The following is a 26426-nucleotide window of genomic DNA, read 5'->3' on the forward strand; positions in this document are numbered from 1 at the left end:
ATGCTTTAATGTTCAATTTATTAGAATTTTGAAAAGATATTTTACAAATACAGCACAAAGTAGCTAACTTTATATTAAAGATAATCGCTCAAAGTTAGTTTTAAATAAGTTTTAGTCGAAATAGTTGAATAGTTTTGTTAAAAAAATATGGCTTACTCGAAGAAGTTGGAGAGTTCTACCTTCAGAGGATAAGCCATACGGTATTAAGGACACACATTCTGGGAATCTGTAAGCTAGATCTTCAATATAATGGTCTATCTGTAAAAAAAGAAAAATATGTTATAGTTAAAATTACAATGGAATTTCAAAAAACGAAGAATTATTTAAGATAATTAGCTTAAAAAAGCTTGTACTAAAAACGTTTTTTTTAATGGAAAAAATGGTATAAGTCTTCTTTGCAAAAATTCAAAGGCTATGTGCATTAAGATATATCAAAAAACATGTTTAGGCATAATAATTTAGAAAAAAAATGATAATTTGAATTAATTTGATCACTATTTTCTGAATGACGATCTGCAAAAAAACATTTGAAATTGTAGAATAGAACTTTTAGAAATTATTCTTATCCAATCCACGAATTCAGACTTAATAAAAAGTACTTATAAGCAATTTTCGATGTCATTTTTTCTTCTTGTTCGAACAAAGTTGAATTAAAAAAAATAATACAGGTTTTGGTTTGGAGCTCATACCGAATATTTCATCTTATATTGAATGAAATTTTCAAAAAAGTTTTTTTTTTCTGACTTTATGTAGTCTAAAACAAGCAGATCATCAAATAAATTTTTTTTAATTATTTCATTATTTTCTTTTTTATATACAAGAGAAAACCAAAATAGCTTTGCTTCCAAAAACCAATGTTTTTCAAATATTGTATCTTACCTCAACAAAACTCCTATATACTTCAAAGAACCCTAACTTTGCTCTCTCTTCAGGTGTCACATTCTCTTCTTTGATTATTCTGGAAAAAGCAATTTTTAAAATTAATCTTACTTCTTGTTTCAAAATAAAATACGAAATTTGAAATTTGTTTTTCATATGAGTAATAAAATGATGGCCCATTTGATTCGAAACAAAATATAAAATTGCTTTGTAAAATGGAAAAAATACAAAAGGTAGTAAAAAGTAAAAATATAACATAGGAAACCTGACACCATAATTTAAAAAACGGCATAATTAATAAATAAACTCTTATTTATATTTATTTAACAATGAAATATATGTAAAAGCGTTTAATCTATTGTATAATCGCCTAATCTGAGTAGTTTCACCTTTCTCCTTGTGCAATTTCATACCGCTTTTAATGTTGCTGTATTCCTCTTTAATTGATTCATTTCTAAGTTACTATCAAATATATGTTACCTGTTTGAATTACATCACAGCATTACAGATTGTATATTATATTACATTTAAAAAAAAATTGTTAAAAAATAAAGAAAAATTGTACATAAATGAAACCTATATCATTACAAAGATTATTTAAAAGTTTTAAGATATTATAAACATTCTTTTTATGTGAAAATGATTTTGAAGGATATAGCCATCAATTTTCACAGGTAAGTCATATCGATTGCCTATATGTCGACGATTAAGTCTATTATCACGTTCGATTAAATGTTTTTTGATTTAATTTTTACAATAGATTTTATTGTTGAATTGAAGCTAAAACTCTTTTCATTGTTCCATCATAGATCATATAATTTTCTTCCATTTTTGTAAGCTAAGGAAGAAGGATTATGTTTAACCCATTACCTGTCACGATCCCCATTTGAGGATTTTAGAATTTACATACACCACTCGAAGCCAAAGTTATATTTGGTACGAAAGACTGTTTAGTTTCATTCTGTATATATTAGTCAAAATTGTATGTAGCAGAAAGTGTGTATTCTGTGCTTCCTTTCTTTGCAAAAGGAAACAAATTTAAAATTCGACTGTAAGTTGAATGGAATAGAATTATCATATTTGAAGCATTACATTTTTGGTCTTGTTTTTATATTATAACTGAACACTGTACTTAAATATGTAATTTAGTTATAGTAACAATAAATTACTTATTCAGTCTTGTTTTTATTGATCATTTTATAACAATACCCATTTGGGACTTTTTCAAAAATATCAAATGTTTAAAAAAACATAATTTAAATATAATTATACTGTTACACAACTTTATGTGTATATATATATATAAATATTCGGTCTAAAGTTTAAAAAAATCGGCAGTTGTGGGTTATATCTGTCAGTTTACAAGATAAATAAAAAAAAAGTGAAGTTACAATATTGAGAAAATTAGGAAATAGGTAAAAGTTTCTTTTTTTTTTAGTAACACAGTGATATCATGGGACTATTAGGGTGATTCATACGCGCAATGGAACTGATATAAGGGTATTAAAATAACAAGGTTTTGATGTTTGTCACAATTTGATGCTTGTATATCCTTTGGGGAATCGTGCCTGCTGGTGTATTACAGAAATTTGGAGAGGTGGCCCTACTCAGGCTTTGTCCTCGTCATCTGTCCGTGGTTCAAAATTACGAGATCCGCTACCAAATTACCCCTAGTGTTGCTTTAAACAGGATGTTAATTTAACTAAACTAAACTAGGGAAATTATGAAAAATTCTATATAAAAAATTTTAATTGGAAATAATACAAACAATATTCGCAGCGAACGAGCTGGCCACCAAACATTGCTACTGTGAAGAATAATATTTGATAATATGGAAGAAAGTCAATCTTTTGTTATCAGCTTTCTTTTGCTCTTGAAATCTTCTTTATATTTAGACGAAGAAATTCAATTTGTTCTTCAGCTTTTATTTGACTAATTATCTAATCTTTACTTTTTGGAACTAATTATTATAATTATTTTTTCGTTCAATAGATCTTAAATAATTTGCTTTAATCAATTCTTATTTGATTGTAATATCCATTATTGTACATTAATCTATTTCTAAACATTTACAAAGCCTCCTCATTGCTTTTCCTGTTTATACTCCGTTTTCTGTATGTTTACTTATTCTCCACTGAAGCTTATCTCAGTTTTCATATATTACCCTCAGGTTCATACTCATTTCTGCTTTTGAAGCTAACTTGTTTTATTAAGTCCTCAACCTCGAAAAGCATACAGATCGAATTACAATGGCCGAAGGCGTTAATATGATGTTGAATAAAAGTAAGTGTAAAAATATTGACAAGCGTTTCATAGTGTGCTGGGATTCTATTATAACGGGTGTCCCAAAATGAACGCAAGATTTGAATTTGCCACCATTCGAGCAGTAAAGTGTTGAGAACACAATTTTAAAAAAAACATTTGACAGCTGATAGCTTAGGGTTGTAAAAATGTAGCGTTACATAGTAGAACAACGTTTTAACACAAGATTTGAATTAAATACAAACATTTTTTTCTTTAAACTGTTATATCTTTATTGAATCATAAAGTACACAGGATAGGGTTATGTCTAGAATAACACATAGGGCAAACGGCTTCCACGGCTTTGCTGGGACATGCACCTCTTTTATCGAAATTTTTCATGGCCATTTTGTATAAATTTGGCTGAATTTCGTTGATGTAGCGTTGAATTTTCTCGTTTAGTGCACGCGTACTTGTGGGCTTGTTGGCATAGACCTTTGACTTCAAATAACCCCATAAAAAGAAATCCAGTGGTGTTAAATTGCACAATCTATGGGACCAAATCTCAAATTTTCGAATTGTGACCCCAGATTTTCATTATTTTTGAAGTATTGTTAAACAATGAAAATAAGTTGTACTATGATGTAACGCTCCATTTTTATCAACTCTAAACTATCAGCTGGGACTTAACGGGACGTACTTCCTTCGGAGAGAGTTGTACCGTGGCCGGTGACAGCCCTTAGGACTCAACCACAGTTCCCGTCAATGTTGCTGTTGCGGCGGTCCGGTCATTCAGTTTTTATGGTTTAAATCCGTGTGCCTTCGAGGCAGGTCGGAGGGTTAGATGGCTGACTAAACTATCAGCTTTCAAATGGTTATTTAATAGGGTTGCCATCACTGTGCTGCACGAAAAGTGGCAAATTCAAACGTTGCGTTTATTTTGAGATACCCTTTAGAAACTTTTATGTTTCTGTATAATCCCTAGCATTGTATACAACTTATTTCTGTAGAATCTCAGTTACTCTTTATAATTTGGCAGAGGATGATATTATAATACTACATATAAATAACTCGATGGACGTATAAGAAGTGACAAGCGTTGTATATAAATGACCATATATGATAGTCGACTAGAGGTATAATGCGATCTAATTTACGACGGAAATTTGACATTATGAAGTTAAATATTTGTAGTTAAGCAAATAAGCAATAAAAAAGCAGTTTGAAAGATTAAATCCTTACTTTCCTATATCAGGAATTAGAACTTTATAAGGCATTCGAAGAGATGCCAGTTGTTTGATGAACAATGCTTTGATTTTTGGTTCTACCATTAAGTCGGCCGAATGATTGACAGCAGAAGTGCGAAGCCAAAACACCAGATCCTGGAAGACATAAATAAAATTTTAGATAAATTTAAAAGAAATATATTTTGATGAGTTGCAATGAACTTGAAAAGTCGAAGGTCTCGAAATAAAAGATCTCTGCGGACTTCAGAAGCCACCCAATTTTCTCCTTCTCTATTTGAGGAATTAGTAATTTACTAGAGAAAATCATATGATTAATTCGACACCAAATTTAACTCTTTTAAAACTATAAAGTTTTTCAATGAAGTCACTAGAAATGTGTATTACTTATTTTAAGCGATGTGGAGGTCACAAAATAGAATATATGAAGCAATAGCATTTTTTATAATGATTTGAATAGACAAGGTTGTAGCTTTAAGAATTTCTGGAAGAGATTATCACGAAGCAATGGCGAAGCTAAAGGGAAGTCGGAGGGATCCGCTACAGATGATAATTTGAAAAGGGCGCAAAATCTATAAAGCGCAAAAGAAAATAACCTTGCTAATTCTGAAATTTGCATATTACTTAAGTTATAGTCGTTTCTTTTTCTCTGCTTTTTTTGTTTATGGAACTGAGATCTTTTGTAAATTAATGACTGACAGGTTCATCTCCCCCACTTAAGCATTAAGCATACTTGTAAAAGAACGTGTGCTCAGATTTTTATTTTCAGAGTTCTTCACATACGGTTTTTGTGCTCATAGTATATAGAAGACAATTGAGTATACACTTTGAGCACTCTTTTTTGGATTGAATGAAATTAAAATTTGGCTCATAACTACAGTTTTAGTAATAAGATCGTATACCAAATATCATTTCTTTAAATCTTTGTATTTTTGAGCTATCGCTTTTACATAGCGAAAGTACAGACTGACAGACGGTTAACCCCTTGACGTCTTTTGTTCAAAATTTGTTAATGATCTACAATTTAGAGACTAAATATCTGTACCAAATTTTATTCATCTAGCTTTTTTTTTAAATTTCTTGGTTACTAAGTTTACTGAACTTGAACAGACAGTAAGACAAATTTCCTCTTAATGGATTTCGTTCAAATTTTACAGAAATCTAAAATTTGGCCACATACGAAATCTCATTTCCCTGGCCTTGAATATTTTTGAATGTTCGTATTCATAGACAGACAGACAGTCATATGTCAAAAAATGTGTTTTTCGTACTCGAGCAGTACTGAAACATAGAGATACAACAAAATCTAATTGCTGTATTTTTTTTATTTTTTTTTTTACGGTTATTTATTTGTAAATGAAAAAGCAATAAAAGTTGACACCGGAAAGAAATTATGCAGGTTGCAAAAAATGTTTGTGATCTTTTTTCTTGGCGTGCAATTTTTATTTCGTGGCATTTCTCTGTATTAGCCGAATGAATTACAATTTTCCCGATTCGAGAACTATTCATAAAACCGTACATCCCTATTCTACCTGGGTTTTAACCATGTGTGACCATTTTTCAAAAATTGTTATAATGTAAAGCATTTATTGTCTAATTAATAATAAAGGTGTGCGTGTGCGTGCGTGCGCGTGTGTGTCTGTGTCTGTGTGTGTTTTAAATAAGTCAATTGCACTTACAATTTTAAAATTTGGCACACGAGTAGTCATAATAATGACTCAATGCTCCTCAAAACTCGAATTTTGAAATTGAATGTAAAAAATAATTTTTACTTTAGATTTTGTTTTATATAGATTATTTTTCTCATGTATTTGTCTATAATATTATTTCTAATGATTGCAGAAAAATTCAGCATAATATTGAAGAGGAAGCGTAAATGTGAAGAAATGGTTTTTGCGCTACTAATATAATTTTTTGAATTTTGAAGAAAAAATTAATGATCACATTTTTTTAGTTGATTTTTAAAAATTAAAACTAAAATTCCTGCATTAGACATTCGAATTCCCTAATGTTTTTCAATTTGTTTTGTCATTAGAACTTTTATTTCTCTCTAATTTAAAACCAGTATGTCAAAATATTCTTTTTAAGTAATTTTTCTTTAACTGTTTTCTGGATAGGTTCTAACCTTTCTTTTGCAGAACTGTGATAAATATAGAAATAGAAAATATAAATCCTGGAGAAGGAGTTTTACTTCTTCGCTTTTCACAAAATTATTCTTATATAATTTCAACTCTATGAGGTCGTTTGCAGGAAATATTCTAATTTATTGTTTCTCTATCAAAATAAAACGAAAAAAGAAACGTGCAAAAACAATATTATTTTTCATTTTCTCATTTAAGAAATATACAAAGAATATGCACTCTAATTGTCAAAACAATTCGATATTTTGAAGAATCTGAGCATTTCAGACTTCTCTGAGTCCGAAAAAACATACTTCTAGAAATACAAATGTAACATTATTTTGTTTGAAGCAGAATGCAGGTTCGAAGACGTTGAAGAGACATGTTATATTTTTTAATTAATTTTAATATCCGTTTCGTGAAAGAATAATTATTTACAAGCAGAGACACGGACAAGGCACGTCCGCCACAACGCGACACAAAAGCAGAAGTAAAAAAGGCAAAAAGGGGAGAAATAAATGATCACTAGTCTTATATAAGATGGGATTTCCAGCCACGCGCCAATTCAATACACGTGGTGACCTTTGAGAAGGGCAACGGAGGTGTCACTTTCACTCGATACGTAGTACTGATGGCGCATTATTTTTACAAAGGGATTAATTAAACCGAAAGTGGAATTAGATCACGAAATAAGAGAATGAACTTACTATGGGCTGACTTAAAATAAAGTTTTGGAAATTAGCTTGGATTAAATTAAGAGTTTAAAATATCATTACATATATATATATATCTGTTTATTTGGAAACAAGATAACAGAAAACTGTTATGGGCTAAAACAGATGAAATTTGGTATTTGGTCTTTATAACAAATTTGTATATTTTTGTCAAAGTTTAACGAAATCCATTCAGTCTTTCTGTAGGTCTTCGAAATACAAGCGAACTCAATAATTGCAAAATATAAAAAAAACTAGATAGATAAAACTTAGTACACAAATTTAGCATGTAATTATAAATCTTTTGCAAATAAGTAATAGTAATCTCCTCCCCCCCCCCAAAAAAAATCGAACTCAAGATTTCGATGAATCTCCACATTCAGTCATCCCTAAGTTCAATATGTAGCATATTTCTAGCATTATGACCGCCTGTCTGCCTGCAAACCCGATAGCTCAAAACTGCTTGAATCAAATCTTGAACCAACCAAATTCGTTAAATAGTTGATTGTCTGTCGGTCTACTTTAGTATGCATGTAAATACACTGATTTGAATTAATTAAATTCATTGTGTTATCTTGTGAATACAACTGTATTTTGTGTCACATTTTGGTGTCAATCGGCTAGCAAAAATACTTCTAAAAATATATATCTTCGCGATAGATTCAGTGAAAATGCTAGATTCAGGCCAAAAATCTACGTTTTGAAACTATCTTCATCAATACCACGTAGCGGTCTTAATCCAAAATCTACAGTTTTATGCGCAGGGAGTTGAATGAAACCTTTACTGAAGAGTATGTGTGGAAGTTCTGGCGAGACCAATCAAGTTAGTTCACATTTAGATTCGATTCAACTCTATCCGATGATCAATTTCAGAAAAAAGAATCCTTACCAAGACTGTTTTTCCCAAAACTTTCGTGAATATTCTCAAATATAGGTGTTATCCCAGAGAAAGCCTTGCATGGCATTGGCGTACAATAGTTATGAAATATTAACATGTAGCGGATTGCCTGAACGAGGATAGAACCTGGAACCTTGTGGTTCGCAGCCGAGTAACAAGACAAAATTAATACTCATGTCTCGTAGCTGTTATCTGACTTATAAGGTTCACCACAATACTCTCCCTCCAGTGAGTCAGAGGTGAGACGAACGGTATTGCAACTGAGTGGCGATGTATTTAGCTGTTGAGTCTAATGTGCCTGTACCCATTTGAGCATTTGTGAAGCGCCAAGCTTTATAGCGAGCGTGTGTGGGTGAGTGGTTGCTGTTGCGCCAAGTGAGTCTGATGGCTTTGTGTTACTGCGTGAAGTGAGCCTGACGGCTTTGTGTTGCTGCGTGAAGTGAATCTGACGACCTTTGGTTCCTGTGGGTAGATGGCGCCACAACAGATGTACGAAGGTTGAAGTTTCATTGTCCGAGGTCACCAATGTAGCGGATTGTGATGAGCGAGAATAGAACCCGGGACCTTGTGATTCGAAGCCAAGTGACAAGACCACAAGACAAAAGTAATACTCATGTTTCGTAGCTATTATCTGACTTATAAGGTTCACCACAAATATTAGGCATGAATTTAGCGTTTTTACTGAATTTATCATATCATCCTTGGCGAATTATTTGGCGATTAATCCCCGGCATGCAATATTAGCATCCGAAAATCGATTTTGTGTTTAGACACGTTTTTCCAAACCAGTTGAAACAAAAATTTGACGCAAAACTGCAGTTGTAATCAAGAATTCCCATATCAAATTTGATATATTTAAGTCATTGCGTTTTTTAATTATCGCGTTTATTTACTTTTTAAAACATAGACCAACAGACAATCAATCCGTAGTTGGATTTAACTGAAAATATGACAGGTGTCAGCACGATAAATGTTAAATTTGTGTACCAAATTTTATCTGTCTAGCTCTCATCGTTTTGTAATTATCGTGTTAACTTAGATTCCAATAGCCACATGATGGACTTCCTCTGAGCAGATTTTACTCAAAATTTGATAGAAATCTGCGAATTTGATTTAATGACCACATACCAAATTTCAACTGTTTAGCTCAAATTGATTTTGAGTTGTCTTTGTCACAGATAAACAGATGGACATTTTCCAAAAACTGTGTTTTCGAACTGAAGCACTTCGAAAGCATGAAGATTCGTCAAAATCTCGAATTTTTTAACGATTATTATACTTTTTCTATACTAAGTAGGAGAGAAAGTAAAAATTAAATTAATTAATTATTATTGTTGCATTCTTATCTTTCCAAGATAAGAATGCTTATGGAATCTTGCGGGTATCAAACTATCATTCTTTATGAAAAGTCTACTCTTCATATATAACCAAAGCAAAACATTATCATGCTACTTCATTTTCTTAAAGTTTATTATTATAGGTCATAATCATTCTAGAATGAATGTAATATTTTATTATATAATATTCTATGCAATATTTAATAAAATATATTTGTACTCACTTCCGGATATTTAGAATGAATGTCTAATAAGCATTTCAATTGTTTTTCTGTAGTAGGTGTAATGCGTAACAAGGAATACCTGAAAAAAAAAACTAGCATTATACATTTTGTATAATTAAACCAAATTACGTCTCTATTTATAATAAAGACTAGCCACTTTTGTAGACCAGACGGTTTGCTTTAATTCATTAACCGGTTTGCTAGTTTTGCCTAACTTTTCAATTAAATATTTTATATAACTTTGTCTTAATGGCTTTTTCAGAGATCCAAATAAACCAAAACATGCAGTTGACCAAGTTATGTAAACTAAGACATGCAGCAAAAGCAAAAGTTTTATTATAATTGTTAGCAATCAATAAGACATTAAAATTTCTAAATCTTCATACTATTTTGAATAATTGATTTTCGGTACTTTTCCGTTAGCCGGGCGCAAATGTCGCCAATTGTGAACTAAACGCGAATTTGGCGTAAGAAATTTGGCGGAATTCTACATTATTTGGCGATTTTTCACTTGCGCCCGGCTAAAGGAAAAGTACCTGATTTTATTAGTGATATGTCCATTGATATAAGTAAAGGCTACAGCTTTAGAGCTCGTAAAATCAAAGTTAAATACCGACTTATGGAAATCTAGACTCTGTTTTATTGGGATTCAACTACAGTTTGATAAAAGATTTACTTTACTGCGGAAAATATTTTAATACACACTTTTGATTAGAACTAGTATGCTGACAGAGTTTATGCATGTTTATTTTAATTTTTTTTATTTTTATTGAATGGCTTTTTGTAAAAAAGCATTAAACCTCTAGGTTTTTTTTTTTTTTTTACTTTCATTTTTCAAATTTATTTCTTTTTTCTCTTTAAAATTAGCCTGTTGTTCTATGAAAGTTAAATTGGTTTTTCAAATGACCGTTACATTGAAAGATTTTATATACCTGGTGTACGCTGTAATTATGACCCAGCAGCTAAATTTTAAATATTTCAGATAAGTATGCACTTTCAACAGAGAAAATGCTGTAAATGACGTAAATAATAATAATTTTTTTCAATCACTTAATGTACTACTGGAAAAATTATGAATTTTACACAATCCTCTGGTTCTATAAATCATATTCAACTAAATATTCTTGCTATTCTAACTTTTTTTAAAAAAAAGTTTAAATCTGTTGCCGAGAAAAATCCTTAAGAATCTTTATCTAAATTCTAAGAAATCTTCAATAATTTTGCCAAGATTTGAAGCTTCGAATCTCATCATTTTAGAACAATAAATAGTTTCATTATTTTAGGCCAATCAGCTTCGGGAAAACTCTGGATGCTGATTGGTGCATCTTTTCCTGGACGGTATATGGAGTGATCTGAAATCGCACGGTTTTATGAAATAGTGATGTTCAAATTTTCATAACTCTAGACAGTTCTTGACGCAAAAGAATGGGATTTTTTAAAATTAAAATGAAAGTGTATCAAGAACATTTTATTTATTATGACTCCTAAGACCTAAATAAAAATTTGAAACTCGTGTAATTCATCATGATATTTATATTGACCCATACTATTAATACATTCTATTTTAAACTCTATATTTTAAGTGAAATATATTCTTGGAAATATTCTTAAAATATTTTTTTAATTTGATTAAAAGTAAAAAAAAAAATTATACAGCTAAGAAATTGGTATAATTAATGTATTATGTGTGGAAATTATTGCGAAAAAAACATCAAAATTTTAATTAATTGAAGTTCTACTTAAATTTTTTAAAAAAACTCTCTCTCTCTCTCTTTTTTTTTTTTTTTTTTTTTGCACATTTTAAACCCCTGTTTAATTTTATCTATGTGCCGAATGCGATAGCTCCAAAACAAAAGATCTAGTCTGCAGAGCACCAACACACACGCATTCATCTTTAATAAAAGTGTAGATGAATATTTGGAAAAAGTTTAAGAAAAATGGATTTAAGAAATTTAAGAAAAATCAATAACTAATTAAGTTTTTTCTTTAAACAAAATTAGCATTTTTTCAGTTTCTTTAATAGTTATGTTCTTTTATTCCTTAGTTTACTGGATTATATGTAATTCATGAGTTTTTCATTTTTTTCTTGAATTTACTTCTACTGTGATTGCTTCTAATATATTGTGGCGAGACAAGCAAGATTAAGTGCCTTTCTCTTCCTTTTGGGCATTTTTAAAATAAATAATTTTAGAAAAGAAAGTTTAATAAAGTTCATTTATCGGCTAGGACTTTTCTATAAACTAAACAAAAGCAAATACTAGACGGCATATTTGTTGTTTTTTCGTAGGAATGGTACTCAGCAAACTTGAATTTACTAATTATGATTATTAAAAAATTTATAGAAATTAAATTTGAAATAGCCATGGTAATCAACCTAACGCTATTAGATTACCTCAAGTGCATAGTAAAATTGTGTGAGCTATGAAATAAAAAAGTGGAAGTAAAAATCCATATAAAATAGTATTTTTATCATAATTTTAAAATTGGCAAAAATACATTAATGAAGGTCTTGATGCAACAACATATTAATTTAAATTTAATTGTTATTATTTCCATTGAAAATAATTTTGAAGTATTTGTTTAAATTAGAGAGAAAAAAAAATTCCATCGCAAAAAAAAAAAAAAATGATAACATTAAAAATATAATTTATCGTTCTTGAAGATGGTGTGAAAATAATTTTTGTCTGTGCTTGGTTAATTTTATGGTTCCCGGTTTATTAAGCAATTTTTAGATTAAGCCAAGATAGCCAATTACATTATATGTTAAGATGCCAAGATTTCACAAAGATTATTGCATTCCCGTGTTTACTTGGCGATTTTCAGATTATGCCAAGATTACCAATGCCTAACTACCAATCGCAAAATTGACCGAAGTTTGTAATTTTTTTTTCTTTTTTTTGGGGGGGGGGGAATTTATTGCGGCGGTGGTAAAAATAAACAAGTATTTTTTTTGTATGAAAAATATTTCCAATAAATGAAAATATCTGAAAATTATCTTAATTTTAACGATTAAATTAAATATTTTAATTAAGCAACAGTTAAGCGAAAAAATATCCCCAGAAAGCCATGCGCAAATGTCAGGTCGCTATCATTCACCATTTTGAAACAGTTCTTATGATCGATAGACACAATATTTATTTACAATTATATATTTTAGATTGATATAAGATGCCGCTTTGAATTCATAGAAATGACTTTCTGCCTTATATTTTGTCTGGCTTGATTGTATCAGTCATTGCATACAATATGTAGGGATTTTTACATTACACAAATTACAGAAAAACTACCCTTTAAAAATTTTATCATGCTTATAAAACATCCGATGCTCTGAAATGTATTAAAACTTTTATAATAGACAGAAAAAATTTAGTATTTATTTTTGCTTATTCGCATGAGAGTTTTTAACGATTCGCATTAATTCTTCATAATCCTGTTGTTTTGTTGCACACTGCGTTGTTGTGACGCCTCTAAACCGTTGCCTAGAGTTACTAAATAGAAAATAATTTAACTATTTTTTATAATCAGACATGGCTCTATCGTGAAAGAACCTTCAAATACTTCGTATAATATAGTTTCTTGTAGTATTTTAAAACAAAACGAGAGCTGTTTCGTGCCTGACTGCTGTTATGAATTTTTATATAAAACAAACTGATAATCAAAAAGAGTGAATATTAAAAAGCTTTTCTGGCCAAATAATATATATTGTTACAAAATTTTTCTATACAGCAAAATACCGTCGATCAATCGTAATTACTCAGCGCATTTAATTGCTATAGTTCAGCAGCTTTCTTGCTGTCTAATCCTCCAAGACCTCATTTTGTCGGCGACTCCGACTGCTCACCACACACCGCCTCTGACTATCCACACAACTTCTGACGATACACACGACACGACTTCTTCTTCAGATTCAGATTGCCTGTCTTTTATAGCTCCGGGAGGCGGGGCTAGAATCTTCAGACCAATCAGGTCGTAGCTGGCTGTACCTCGTGTCTTAGTGGATGGATCGTGAAAGTTCTGAAAGTTCTCGAACTTTCTGGTATTATCCATTTAGTCGCCAAACTCGCCAAATTTATCGCCAAGCCGCCAAATGCTCGCCAAGCTCTAAGTTCATTGATCTCAGCACGTACAGGACCGATCGTACAACGGTCTTTCTTACGATGACTCTATTCGTGCCGGGTAGCAATATTATAGGTTTGTAACAATATGTTGTTACACATATAAATAATAGCAAGAAACTATAAAATGATGTCATTTTCAGGTTTACTGAAAAAACTATATAAATTCTCTTAAAAATCTATGGTAAATGTATAAAATGATAAAACTATAAAATGATGATACTATAAAATGAACTATGATATGATGAAACTATAGAATGATGTAATTTTCAGGTTTACTGAAAAAATTATATAAATTCTCTTAAAAGTCTGTGGTAAATCGATAACCAGTTTGGGAATACGTCATTGAATTGATAATGCTGGTTAATCGAAAAATAATTTTACTAATTTATTTTATTCCCCAGGAAAAAGTAATTTTTGCAATATTTGTAATAAACGTAATATTGTAATTCTTCCTCCTGGCTATTTATAATTACGTTTTAAAAATAGAGTTATTATTTAAAATGTAAGTAAAAATAATTTGAAACCCATTACTGACATTCCGTGGTGTAACTAAAGTGTTTCAGGCAGAACAAATGCTGATGGCGTCAATATGTCACTATCAAGGGGTAGTAATGAAGAAGCTAGTTGCGTATAAGACAAAAGTACGTAGTTTTAGAATTCTTGAGGTTTTTAAAAAATCGGTTTCTAATCAAATGTTGAAAAACACACATTCTCTTTTTTTATTGTAAGTTTAAACCTTTTAATTTTATTACAATACTTACGTTAGTGTAATCGACAGAAAATTCAAACTCGATATATGGACGAATCACCAAGATTTACACCTCCACAGGTTTAAAAAATATATTGTTGGCATTATGTCTCCCTATCTGTCTGTTACAAACCTTTTGGGCTAGGCTGACGAAATGAGTTATATTGCCTTTACACCAAATCTCGATATATCTAGCAAATTGTGAGTGAAATCCATTTACAGGAAGTCTGTCTGCCCGATTGTCTAAGCACAAGCAAAACACTAGCAAAAGCTTGATAAATAAAATCTTATTAATCTAAAATATAGATCTGCATCAGATGTGGAACCAAATTCATCCAGGGAATGACTTTTTATCGGTACTTTTATACATAAGTAAAACTGATAATTCAAAAATGCAATGACTTAAATTTATGAAATTTGATATATGACTACAATTGTAGTGGTCTGTCAAATTTCAATTTCAATCGGTTGGGACACGTATAAAATACAAATTCGATTTTCTAAAATCTATTACTAAATGTCAGACACGATAATTATAATCGAAGGGAGCTAGATATATAAAATTTGGTGCACAAATTTAACATCTATAGTCTAGACATCTGTCAAATTTTGTGCCATATCCAAAAAAGAATTGATTGTCGGTCGGTCTGTACTTTCAGAAATATGTAAATATGATAATTAAAAAAAGCAGCGACTTAAATATATCAAATTTGGTATGGGATTTTGTGAGCTTTGTGCCAAATTTTTGTTTCAGTCGATTGAGAAAAATGTGTCTAAAGCACAAATTCAATTTTTGGATACTATTAAAACATGCCTGGGATTAACCTCCGAATAATTTGCCAATGATGACATGATAGATTCAGTAAAAAATGATAAATTCATGCCAAAAGTTAACATTTCGTAACTATTGTACGTCATTGCTTTGTAAGGCCGTTTATTAGAGAATATGCGAGAAAGTTTTAGGGAGACCACTACCGCTGGTTTTTACTATCGCGAATGCAAATAAAATAAAATAAAATAGCAGGCTCTAAAAATTACTATGGCTAAGCATCCAAAATCGTATTCATTATTACATACATATTCAGAATTCTATATTTTAATCGACATTGAAGAAATGTATTTTGGTAGAAATAAGAGTTATAATAAAGTGAAAGAATAATATTCTTTCTCTCTTATTTTTACTCTCTCGTATACATAATATAAAAATAAATAATTAAATAAAGAGTCGGAAATATTTATCACTGACTGCAAAAAATTTAATTTCTTCTTTCCGTTCAATTATTTCGTACATTGAAAGATATTATGTTACTTATTAAGCAATGGTATAATCTATAAAATTTTAATAAATACAAGCGGAGATCAGTTTCGTCAAACCAATCATTTCACTTCTTATTTTTTCAGTTTAGCATATCTTGGTTTTTAATGTGTCTTAATTAACATTTGAATAGTAAATGAAAACTTTTTTTTGTTTGAAAGAAAAATTCAAGATGCATATACAAAATAGTTATAAAACCAAATTTGAATTGAAATTATATAAAATAAAAATTAATTTGTTTTGAAAATTCCAGTTGCTTTTTTCAGCAATGATGATAATATCCAAATTCTTATAAAATGTTTGAATGCTATCTATATATCTCAATTTCTACTGATATAAAAGATGAATGTATATCCGTTGCTCTCTCACCCTCTCTCTCTGTGTATGTGTGTGTGTGTGTGTGTGTGTGTGTGTGTGTGTGTGTGTGTGTGTGCGTGCGTGCGTGCGTGCGTGCGTGTGCGTGTTCCGCCTTTCTATAGGACAGATCGTTTGGTCTACAGCTAATATATTTTATCAAATATATATTTTGGAAGGTGGGAATTTTTTGTCGGAGCGATTTTTTAAATGTTAATTAATTAAAAATACAGTGAAACTTTAACATTTTTGAAAAGAAAATATTATTGCACAAAACTATTTTCACGCCATTTAAAAATTCAAAAAATTGTCTTTTAATGATAATATTTTAATTATCATGGAAATCTTTTCTCAAGATTAGTAATTTTTAAAATATTTTTGCGTAATTTTTAAACTGAAGTTCAAACCATTTTTATTGTTTCAACAAATATTTAATCACGTGATTTTCTTCCATTGTTGAAATCTAAGGAAGAAGGATTCTGCTTAATATCTGTATAGTTTACATGAAAAATAAGAAAGTCAAATTAACAGTAAGACGAAAGTTAAAAAATAGATTTTCCTGAAAGTAAATTTTTAATGCCACTTCGATGCAATGGAACTTAATTCCATTAAATTAGCTCGTATATATAATGAACAGAAGAGATATAAGACTACTAAAACAACACGGTCTTCATGTCTGCCATAACTTGAAGGCTAAATATTTTTTTCTTGGAGAAATGATCAACATTAACCTATGTATAGAGATTCATTTGAAAATATTTTTTAAAAAAATAATATTCCTGATGAAACAGCTGGCCACTAAAGGCAGCAGGCATAAAATAATTAGAAAAAATGAGCAATGAATCAGTGACCAACCTTCAACCACTGATACAACTACAACTTTCTACAACTTTTATTTCGTATGAATGCTAATAATATCTAAATATGCCATCAACGTTCATCTATCTCTCCTTACCTCAACTATTTCGGATTTTCGAAAAAAATTTCAAAAACACTAGCTTCACTGCACATTCTCTATAACAAAAAAAAAACAGCAAAGTTTTTAACTCAGCTATTACAGCGATTTTATTTCAAATGGAAACTCATGATACCAATATAAATAATCATAATTGCCTTCTCCCCTCCCCTCCCCACAACTCCCTATTTTCGAGATAAATATCAAACACTCCAATTCGTTGCCCATTCTCTACGGAAGAAATCCGTAAACAATTCTGCATCTTTAATCACTTCCCTGATTTTGCCACTTTTTAAAGTCTCAATTCAAAGTCTATGACCTCTAAATATGTTATCAATGACTACTTGTTGTTGTTTTCTGCCCTACGTTTTCCAGAAATACTACAAATAAAACCTTTACACAAATGCAACCAACAAATAGACCATTTTCACCATTTTTTTCGCAAATTATTTTTTCCATTTTATTTTAATAGCTAACAAATCATAATACTTTAGGTTTAGTGTGCAAATATAAGTTAAAAAGGAACTTTTATTTGGTGTGATAAGATATACTTCACCAAAATTCCACAACAGAGTTTTCAACTCAGCTATTACAGGATTATATTTCAAATGGAAACTCATGATACCTATATAAATAATCAATAATTACCTGTCTCCGCTCCCTACATTACTAAATGACATTACTAAACTGGTTAACTGGCATTACTAAATGATACTAATATTGTGAATGAACAGTTAGACACCGAAGGCGGCTAGTAAATAATAAATATACAAAAAATAATAACAACTTACCCATCATAGCACACAGGATTACATGAACATATATTGAACGAACTCATCAGAAAAATAAACATGAAACATGATTGCAGATTCACAAACATTTTTAAAAAATATGATCAAAAGTCAGTTCTTTCTTCACAAAGATTTTCAATAGACAGATAAAGCTTTTCAGAACCGAAATCTCATTGCATTTTCCAGCCGAATTTAAACTAGGCTCGCACTTGTACAATTTAGAGCTAAGCTAGCAAATTTCAAGCATTTTTTGCACTTAGTCTAGCAGAATAGGAGACGAATAAGTATTAATAACTATTCGTCCATCCTCGAAACAATGCTAGTTACTGATAGCGTGGCTCAAATAATCGAAAAATGATTTAACAGCAAATTTCAGAAATTAACTCATTCAATGATGTTTCGAAAATGTGCAACGAATGTCTGAAACAGCGATTATTATTTTGTCATGTATGAAATGTAAAAAGAGAGAGTAATTGCAATCGTCAAAACATTCGTCCTGGGGAATTTTAATAAATTTCGATACTTTTGTAATCCCCCGAGTACAAAAGAAAAAAAAACTATCTTTAGCAATATATATATTGTGTTAAATCTCGAAATTCTTAAAATCTCCGAGTACAAAAAAGAACTATCTCTAAAATTATACATATTGTCATAAATCTTTGATTTTCTTGAAATCCCCAGAATATCAAAACAATAATAATAATAATAATAATAAATAAAGAACTATCTTTAAAATTATATATGTTGTGAAAATTCTTGAAATCCTACAGTACAAAAAAGGAATTTTCTCTAAAATTATATATGTTGTGATAAATCTCGATTTTCTAGAAATCCCCGAGTACAAAAAAGAACTATCTCTAAAATTATACATATTGTCATAAATCTTGATTTTCTTGTAAGCCCCAGAATATCAGAAAAAGAACTATCTTTAAAATTATATATGTTGTGAGAATTCTTGAAATCCTACAGTACAAAAAAGAATTTTCTCTAAAATTATACATGTTGTGATAGATTTGATTTTCTTGTAATCCCCCGAATACAAAAAAGAACTATCTTTGAAATCATATCTGTTTCGTTAAATCTCGAAATTCTTGAAATCCTCGAGTACAAAAAAAGAACTATCTAAAATTATATATATTTTGATAAATCTCGATTTTCTTGAAATCCCCAGAATACCAAAAAAGAACTATCTTTAACATTTTATATGTTGTGAGAATTCTTGAAATCCTACAGTACAAAAAAGAATTATCTCCAAGATTATATATGTTATGATATCTCGATTTTCTTGAAAAACCCCCGAATACAAAGAAAGAACTATCTTTAATATTATATATGTCGTGATAAATCTCGAAATTCTTATTATCTCCGAGTACATCAAAGAACTATCTAAAATTAAATATGTTTTGATAAATCTCGAAATTCTTATTATCTCCGAGTACATCAAAGAACTATCTAAAATTAAATATGTTTTGATAAATCTCGATTTTCTTGAAATCCCCGGAATACCAAAAAAGAACTATCTTTAACATTTTATATGTTGTGATAAATCCCGATATTCTTGTAATTCCCTGAATACAAAAAAGAATTATCTTTGAAATTATATCTGTTTCGTTAAATCTCGAAATTCTTGAAATCCCCCAAATACAAAAAAGAACTATCTCTCAAATTATACATATTGTCATAAATCTTGATTTTCTTGAAATCCCCAGAATATCAAAAAAAGAACTATCTTTAAAATTATACATGTTGTGAGAATTCTTGAAATCCTACAGTACAAAAAAGAATTTTCTCTAAAATGATATATGTTGTGATAGATCTCGATTTTCTTGAAATCCCACGAATACAAAAAAAAAAAGAACTATCTTTAATATTATATATGTCGTATAAATCTCGATTTTCTTGAAATCTCCGAGTACAAAACAGAACTATCTAAAATTATATATGTTGTGATAAATCTCGATTTTCTTGAAATCCCCAAGTACAAAAAAGAACTACCTTTAAAATTATAACTGTTTTGATAAAGCTCAACATTCTAGAAATACCTAGGTGCAGAAAAAACACTATTATGTCAATGTGTTTGCATGAAATTATGTCTATATGTCTGTGAAGACGACAACTCAAAAATGCAATCAGCTAGAACAAAGAAATTTGGGACATATTCTTCGTAAATTTTTTTTCGTATCGTAAATTTTTTTTAATCGTAAAATCGTAAATTTTTTTTACAACTTTTATGGAATTTGTCTAAGAGAATTCTCTCCGTCTATCCACCAGTATGAGAAAACAATAAATCAAACATTCGACGTTCTAGATCAAAATTTCCCTACCTTTTTTGGCCCATCGCTCCTTTTACAAGAACAAAACATTCCATTATAATTCATTGTAACAAATATTGAAATATTATTGTCTTTGGATATAAAACCGCTTTCATATGAAATTCCAGTGCCCACTGGGGGTGGATGGTACCGACCATCGTTGAGAACTCATGATCTCGGTGGATGAAATTTTGTATATGGATTTATAATCCGAATTGTAGATGTACTTTAAATTTTAGACCAAATTCCTCATCATTTTGACTTTTTGTTTACAGATTTAAGTATGTAGTGGAGAATGGGGAACTTCTGCGCATCTAAAGGAATTTTGTAATAAAACAGTTGGAAATGACTTTTAGAGGCCAATTTTTAATATTTATTAAATGCACCCATTAAGTAAAAAGTGGGAGCAATTTTTTTAAATTTTCTAGTACACGTTGTATAGAGAAATTATAGTAATCGTCAAAAAATTCAAACTCGAGATTTTGATGAATTTCTACAGTTTCAGATCTCCCAGAGTTCGAAAAAGCATACATTAGGAAAACTTCGGTACACAGATTTAAATAGAAGACGACAAATTTTGACAAAATACCTGACAAATTTTGAGCCAAATACAACTTCTGGTTGACTGTCTGTCTGCCTGTACTTTCAGAAACATGTAAACACAATAATTCAAAAACGCAATTATTTAAATATACCAAATTTGATGTGAGATTTTGTGACTACAAGTGTAGTTTCATGTCAAATGTTTCTTTCAATTGGTTGAGAAAAATGTGTCTAAGACAGAAATTCGATTTTTGGCTACTCTTAACGCATGCCTGGCATTATTCGCCAAATAACTCGAGAAGGATAAGACGTTGGAACTCATTAGCCCACTGCGAAGTTGATTTAAAATCGTTTGCAATATATACTGGGTGTCCCATAAATTTGTAAATACTTTAAAAATTCATAAAAATTGAGGGAATGAGTATATTTTAATGCGGTTTGCGAAACTGTTATTCTCATGAAGGAGGATTTTTTTTCATACAAAAAAAAAAGAGAAATAGTTCAAAAATGTGTCGATAGAGGGCGCAAAACATACAATTCTATGGGAAAAATACTTTTATTTGCATGCAAGCAATTGTTTACATGCGTATCACACCAGTACTACAATACTTGTTCTATGTGTCCGCCATCACCACAAATAACTGGAAGCGGGAGACAACACTGGTAATTGCATCATACAGCATATCCGGATGAATGCATGAGATTTCGTGACGAATGGCTTCCTTTAGGTGCACTAACGAAGTTGGCCAATGGCGGTACACCCGAGATTTAAGGTAACCCCATAGCCAAAAATCAAGGGGTGTTAAATCTGGTGAGCGTGGGGGCCATTCATGTGTAAAGTGACGGCTGATTATCTGTTCTTCAGTAAAAGTTCTTGTCAAAAAGGCCTTCACTTCGGTGTCGATGTGAGGAGGTGCCCCGTCTTGCATGAATGTCACTGTGTCAAGGACATCGTGTTCCAATAAGGACGGTATCACTTCCTTCTGTAACATTTCCAAGTAACTTGTTCCATTAACTGAACATGCCTTCCATCCTGCTTTTTTACAGGGCTTTTCAAAGAAAAACGGGCCTACAATAATGGATGCAGTGAAACCACACCAAACAGTAACCCGTGGTGAATGCAGGGGCTTCTCAGTGTGAGCATGTGGATTCTCATGTGCCCATATTCTACAGTTATGGGTATTAACTGCTCCATGCAAAGCAAAATGAACCTCATCTGTCCACAATATTTTCAGCAGCCATCGCGGATCATCTTCAATTTTCGCCAAAGCCCAATTTGAGAATTCCAATCTCTTGGCTGTATCATTTGGTAAGAGCTGATGTAGCGATTGCAATTTGTATGGGTAAAATTGCAATACACCATGAAGGATACGGTATACCGAAGTCTTTGGTATACCAGTTATTCGTGCCACTTCTCGTGCGCTACTGACTGCACTTGTAGACTGTTCCCTTAGCGTGTCCATTTGCGAAGAGACATCGGGGGTACGGACTGTTGTTAAACGAGGTGCACCACTGCGTGGCCGATGACACAAACTTCCAGTTTCTTCGAAACGGCGTACTAGGGAAACAAGTCCAGCAGGAGTGATCGGACCTGAACCTTTCTTCAATCTTTTCTGGGTCCTAAACTTTCGTAAGACTTCAGCCGCCGATTCGTTGCTGACATAAAACAACTTTACCAATAGTGCTTTATCCACCAGTGTCAACATCTTAATACAAACCTTTAGAAATGATGTGTCAATCGCTCACTCTGCCTTTCATAAGACTTTAATTTGCATATTTCCACTGATTTGCTTGTGTGCAGCGCCCTCTAGTGAAATTTTTTTTTCTGTATCAAAAAAAAACCCTTCATGAGAATAATAGTTTCGTAAATCGCATTCAAATATACTCATTCCTTTAATTTTTATGAATTTTTAAAGTATTTACAAATTTATGGGACACCCGGTATATATATATATATATATATATATATATATATATATATATATATATAATGATATTTTAATATCTAATTTCATCAAAATTAATTTAATAAAATGTTTGCCTAATTCGGCCCATGTCGGCGTCATTCTAAAGTGTTCTCTTGTTTCCTGATCCCATTCTACGTATGAAGCTGTGTAAAAATTACTGCGCCATCAGTTCCATGTGTCAAGTGCAAATGATCCCTTCGTTGCCGTTGTCAAAGATCAACACGTGTATTCAATCGCCAGGTGGCCGGAAATCCCATGTTATATAAGACTAGTAATCATTTGTTTCGGTCTCCTTCCTTACTTCTGCTTTTGTGTCGCGCTGTGGCGGATGTGCCTGTCCGCGTCTCTGCTTGTAAATAATTTTGCTTTCCCAGAATGGATATTAAAATTAACTTAAAAATGTAAAATGTCTCATCTATGTCTTCAAACCTGCCTTCTGCTTCAAACAAAATAATGCTTACATATTAAAGAGTCGACAAGAAAAAATGTTCAAATGAATTAAATACCCGGGATGAGAGGCAATTTGATGTTACAGTACGGCTTCTTGATTCGCCGTTACTCTGAAGATGCTTCCGTGCTGGCTCGGCCGCTTGCTTACCGACCCTGTCGGGTTACCTCCCGTGGCATAGCGTCTTCAGATCCGACCACATCGCTGAAATTCTGCGAATGACGATGCTTCCCTTCTTGATACCGCATCGCCACTCCGGCTCAATACCCTTATGTTTTTGTGCTCATTGTCATCATAGAGAAGTTCCAGTTAATCAGCGCAAAAAATTACTTTTGTGATTTCTTAAAAAGTGATTCGTGTTTCCTGTGTCAACGGGTGAAAATCAAGATTTATATTGTGTGCTTTTCTTTTTTTTTGATTTTCATGTTTAGATTTTAGAATTATTGCAAATTATTTTATAGTATTATTTAAAACATTGAATTTTTAGTCTTTTATTAAGTCTATATTTTAAAATTTTATGCATAAATTAATAATGTTTTTTGTGTGAAAAGTACTTTAGGAAAAATGACTGCCCAAGATAAAACAAACGTGTTCTGATCCTCAAAATTCAGAAAATAAAATTGCTAAAGAAGAAAATTATGAAAAAGAACCCTCCAGAATCCCTTTTGATCTCGAAAATGGATTTATGGTTGGGATATTTCAATAAAATTTGTCGAGAAAATAACAAAACTGATTTGTGGAAAATTAAAAATATTGCTAAATTTCTAAAAGGGTCAGCTTTAACCCATTATATAAATAGTTGCTTAAATATTGATAATTTTGATGATTTATGTTGTATATTAACTGAACAGTTTATTGAACCCAATATTGTTAATTTTACTGATTTTTCACATTTGAAATTTGATTCAAAAAATGTTAAATTAGTTGATTATTTTCATCAAAAATTCATCAAAGGCCACGTCCAAATAATCTCCATAGCTATGGTCGTAATTTGCATTTGTAAGGTATGGCTACTACCACTTTAAGGTATGGCTGTGTGTCGAAGGGTCCCGACGCACTCCTACGAATTGCGGGGGGTGGGGGGGATTGTAATATTTTAATATCTAATTTAATCCAAATTAATTTCCTAAAATTTTTGCCTAATTAGGCCCATGTCGGGGTCATTCTAAAGTGTTTCCTGATCCCATTCCATGTATTAAGTTGAGTAAAAATTACGGCGTCATCAGTTCCATGTGTGAAGTGAAAATGATCCCTCCGTTGCCCTTGTCAAAGGTCAACACGTGTATTCAATCGACACGTGGCCGGAAATCCAGTGTTATATAAGACTAGTGATCATTTATTTCGGCCCCCTTCCTTACTTCTGCTTTTGTGCCGCTCTGTGGCGGACGTGCCTTGTCCGCGTCTCTGCTTGTAAATAATTATGCTTCCCCAGAATGGATATTAAAATTAATTTAAAAATGTAAAATTTCTCTTCAATGTCTTCGAACCTGCATTCTGCTTTAACCAAAATAAACTATATATATATATATATATTATTTTTCTAATTTATTGTTTTGTATTTTCTTTTCTGTTAAAATGGTATATCTCTTGGGCCTTATTTCAAGGGATTTTCGGGTCACGAGGAATCATTATTTGACTTTTTAGTCTGCATTCCTTCACAGAAAAATCCTCTTTTTTTTTTTTTTTTTTTTTGAATCCCTGCCTGAGGGTGACCCTTGAAAAAGACTTCAGGCGAATTCTTTTTATTTGGTTTAATTTGAATTTCCTATTAAGTTGATTTTTATTACTTTTGTCTCAATTCATCTGTGTTTTAGATGTAGCTGCATTTGCACTCTCTAAATATTATGATGTTTTTCCTGTTCCATTTTTGGTTTTAGTTTGAATAAGAAATAATTTCTAGTTACGATTCCGAAACTATTTCGTTTCGTTTTCAAAATATTTCTTACTTTGATCTTACTTTTTTATATATACATACACACACACAACTAAAAAGCAGAAAATAATTATTTAAATAAAAAACTTACACTACATTTTAAAAATAAACTAAAAAGTATAAAATCATTTCTCCTATGAAATACAGATTGTCCTGAAAATTTGTGATTGTTAATTTTAAAAATTCTCCAATAAATAAATAAAATAAACTTTGTCTGGGCATACAAATCTGTATGAGGCTAAGAGAAATTATTTTATATTTTTAGTCCTTTTTAAAAACGTGGCATATTATTAGATTTATTTAAATAATAAATACATTCTTTTATGTAAACTTTATATCACTAAATTAATATAACTTATAATGTACCATTAGTGATATATGTACCACAGTTTAATAAATAAGGCTGTAACGCTTACACTCATTTTCTAAACCACGATATTCCAAATTAAAAATATTGTATTAGTGTTATAAGCAGCTAAAGAAAATTTTGCATGTATGAAAAAATTTGACTCATTTTAAGAATCGGTGGCAAGTTTAATTAATTCATCGCTAAAATTCACACGAAAAAATATGCTTGGAGATATGTTTCATTTCCATGTTTTTTAACAATAACTTCTATGAGCCCTAAATCTGGCTCTGCTAAGGAAGAGAAAGTAATCTATTAGTTAGGAATGGTACTACTTGTCATATAGTATGTACATTCAATATAAGGCACAAATTATATGGCAGGATGCCAGGAGTAATTTTTTTTTCTTAAGTTCAATACCATATGCTGTCATTAAATAGCATTACATCAAAATTTAATTAAATTTATTACTTAACTCACAACTTTCTGAAAGTATTAAAATATTGCATTTCATTAAAAAGATATATGCATACAAAATTTCAAAATTATAGCACATCAAGAAGTGACCATCATCATAAAACAAGTCAAATTAATTAAAAGCACTTAAAAATATTTCTAATTAAATAAAATATAAGAGCCCTGACACACAAGTAATAAATTGAAGCAAAATTTATTATGCACTAAAATGAACGATAAGCAATCAACATAAATTATAAAGAAGGAATATATATCACAGCAGGAAATGAAAACACAAAAAAACTGTTTTCAAAATAGTTACAAACAAATGCAACAAAAACTGAAATCTCACAATAACAAGAATAATTTAAGGCAATAATTATAACTAAATAATAGTTTAAGTATTAGCTTCCTACAAAAATGTTTGTACTATAAAAATTTTATTAATCTTTCATTCATATACAAGTTAAATCAAATAACCAAA

The 26426-nt window shown here is 30.7% G+C and overlaps 1 protein-coding gene across 1 annotated transcript in view; it reads right to left on the minus strand.

Annotated features, from left to right (window-relative positions):
* The window catches only part of LOC129971836 (uncharacterized), an 82452-nt gene extending 64332 nt beyond the window's left edge, over positions 1–18120 (minus strand). The window contains exons 1-5 of the mRNA XM_056085811.1: positions 17938–18120; positions 9657–9735; positions 4363–4502; positions 880–958; positions 157–258 (exon numbers count right to left, since the gene is read on the minus strand). Of these exons, the coding sequence (XP_055941786.1) occupies positions 157–258; positions 880–958; positions 4363–4502; positions 9657–9735; positions 17938–18026 (489 nt within the window). The 5' untranslated portion in view covers positions 18027–18120. The remainder of the gene's footprint in view (positions 1–156; positions 259–879; positions 959–4362; positions 4503–9656; positions 9736–17937) is intronic.
* Positions 18121–26426: the final 8306 nt, after the last annotated feature.

This window comes from Argiope bruennichi, chromosome 6 (genome assembly GCF_947563725.1).
Source record: "Argiope bruennichi chromosome 6, qqArgBrue1.1, whole genome shotgun sequence".
Lineage (NCBI taxonomy): Eukaryota > Metazoa > Arthropoda > Arachnida > Araneae > Araneidae > Argiope > Argiope bruennichi.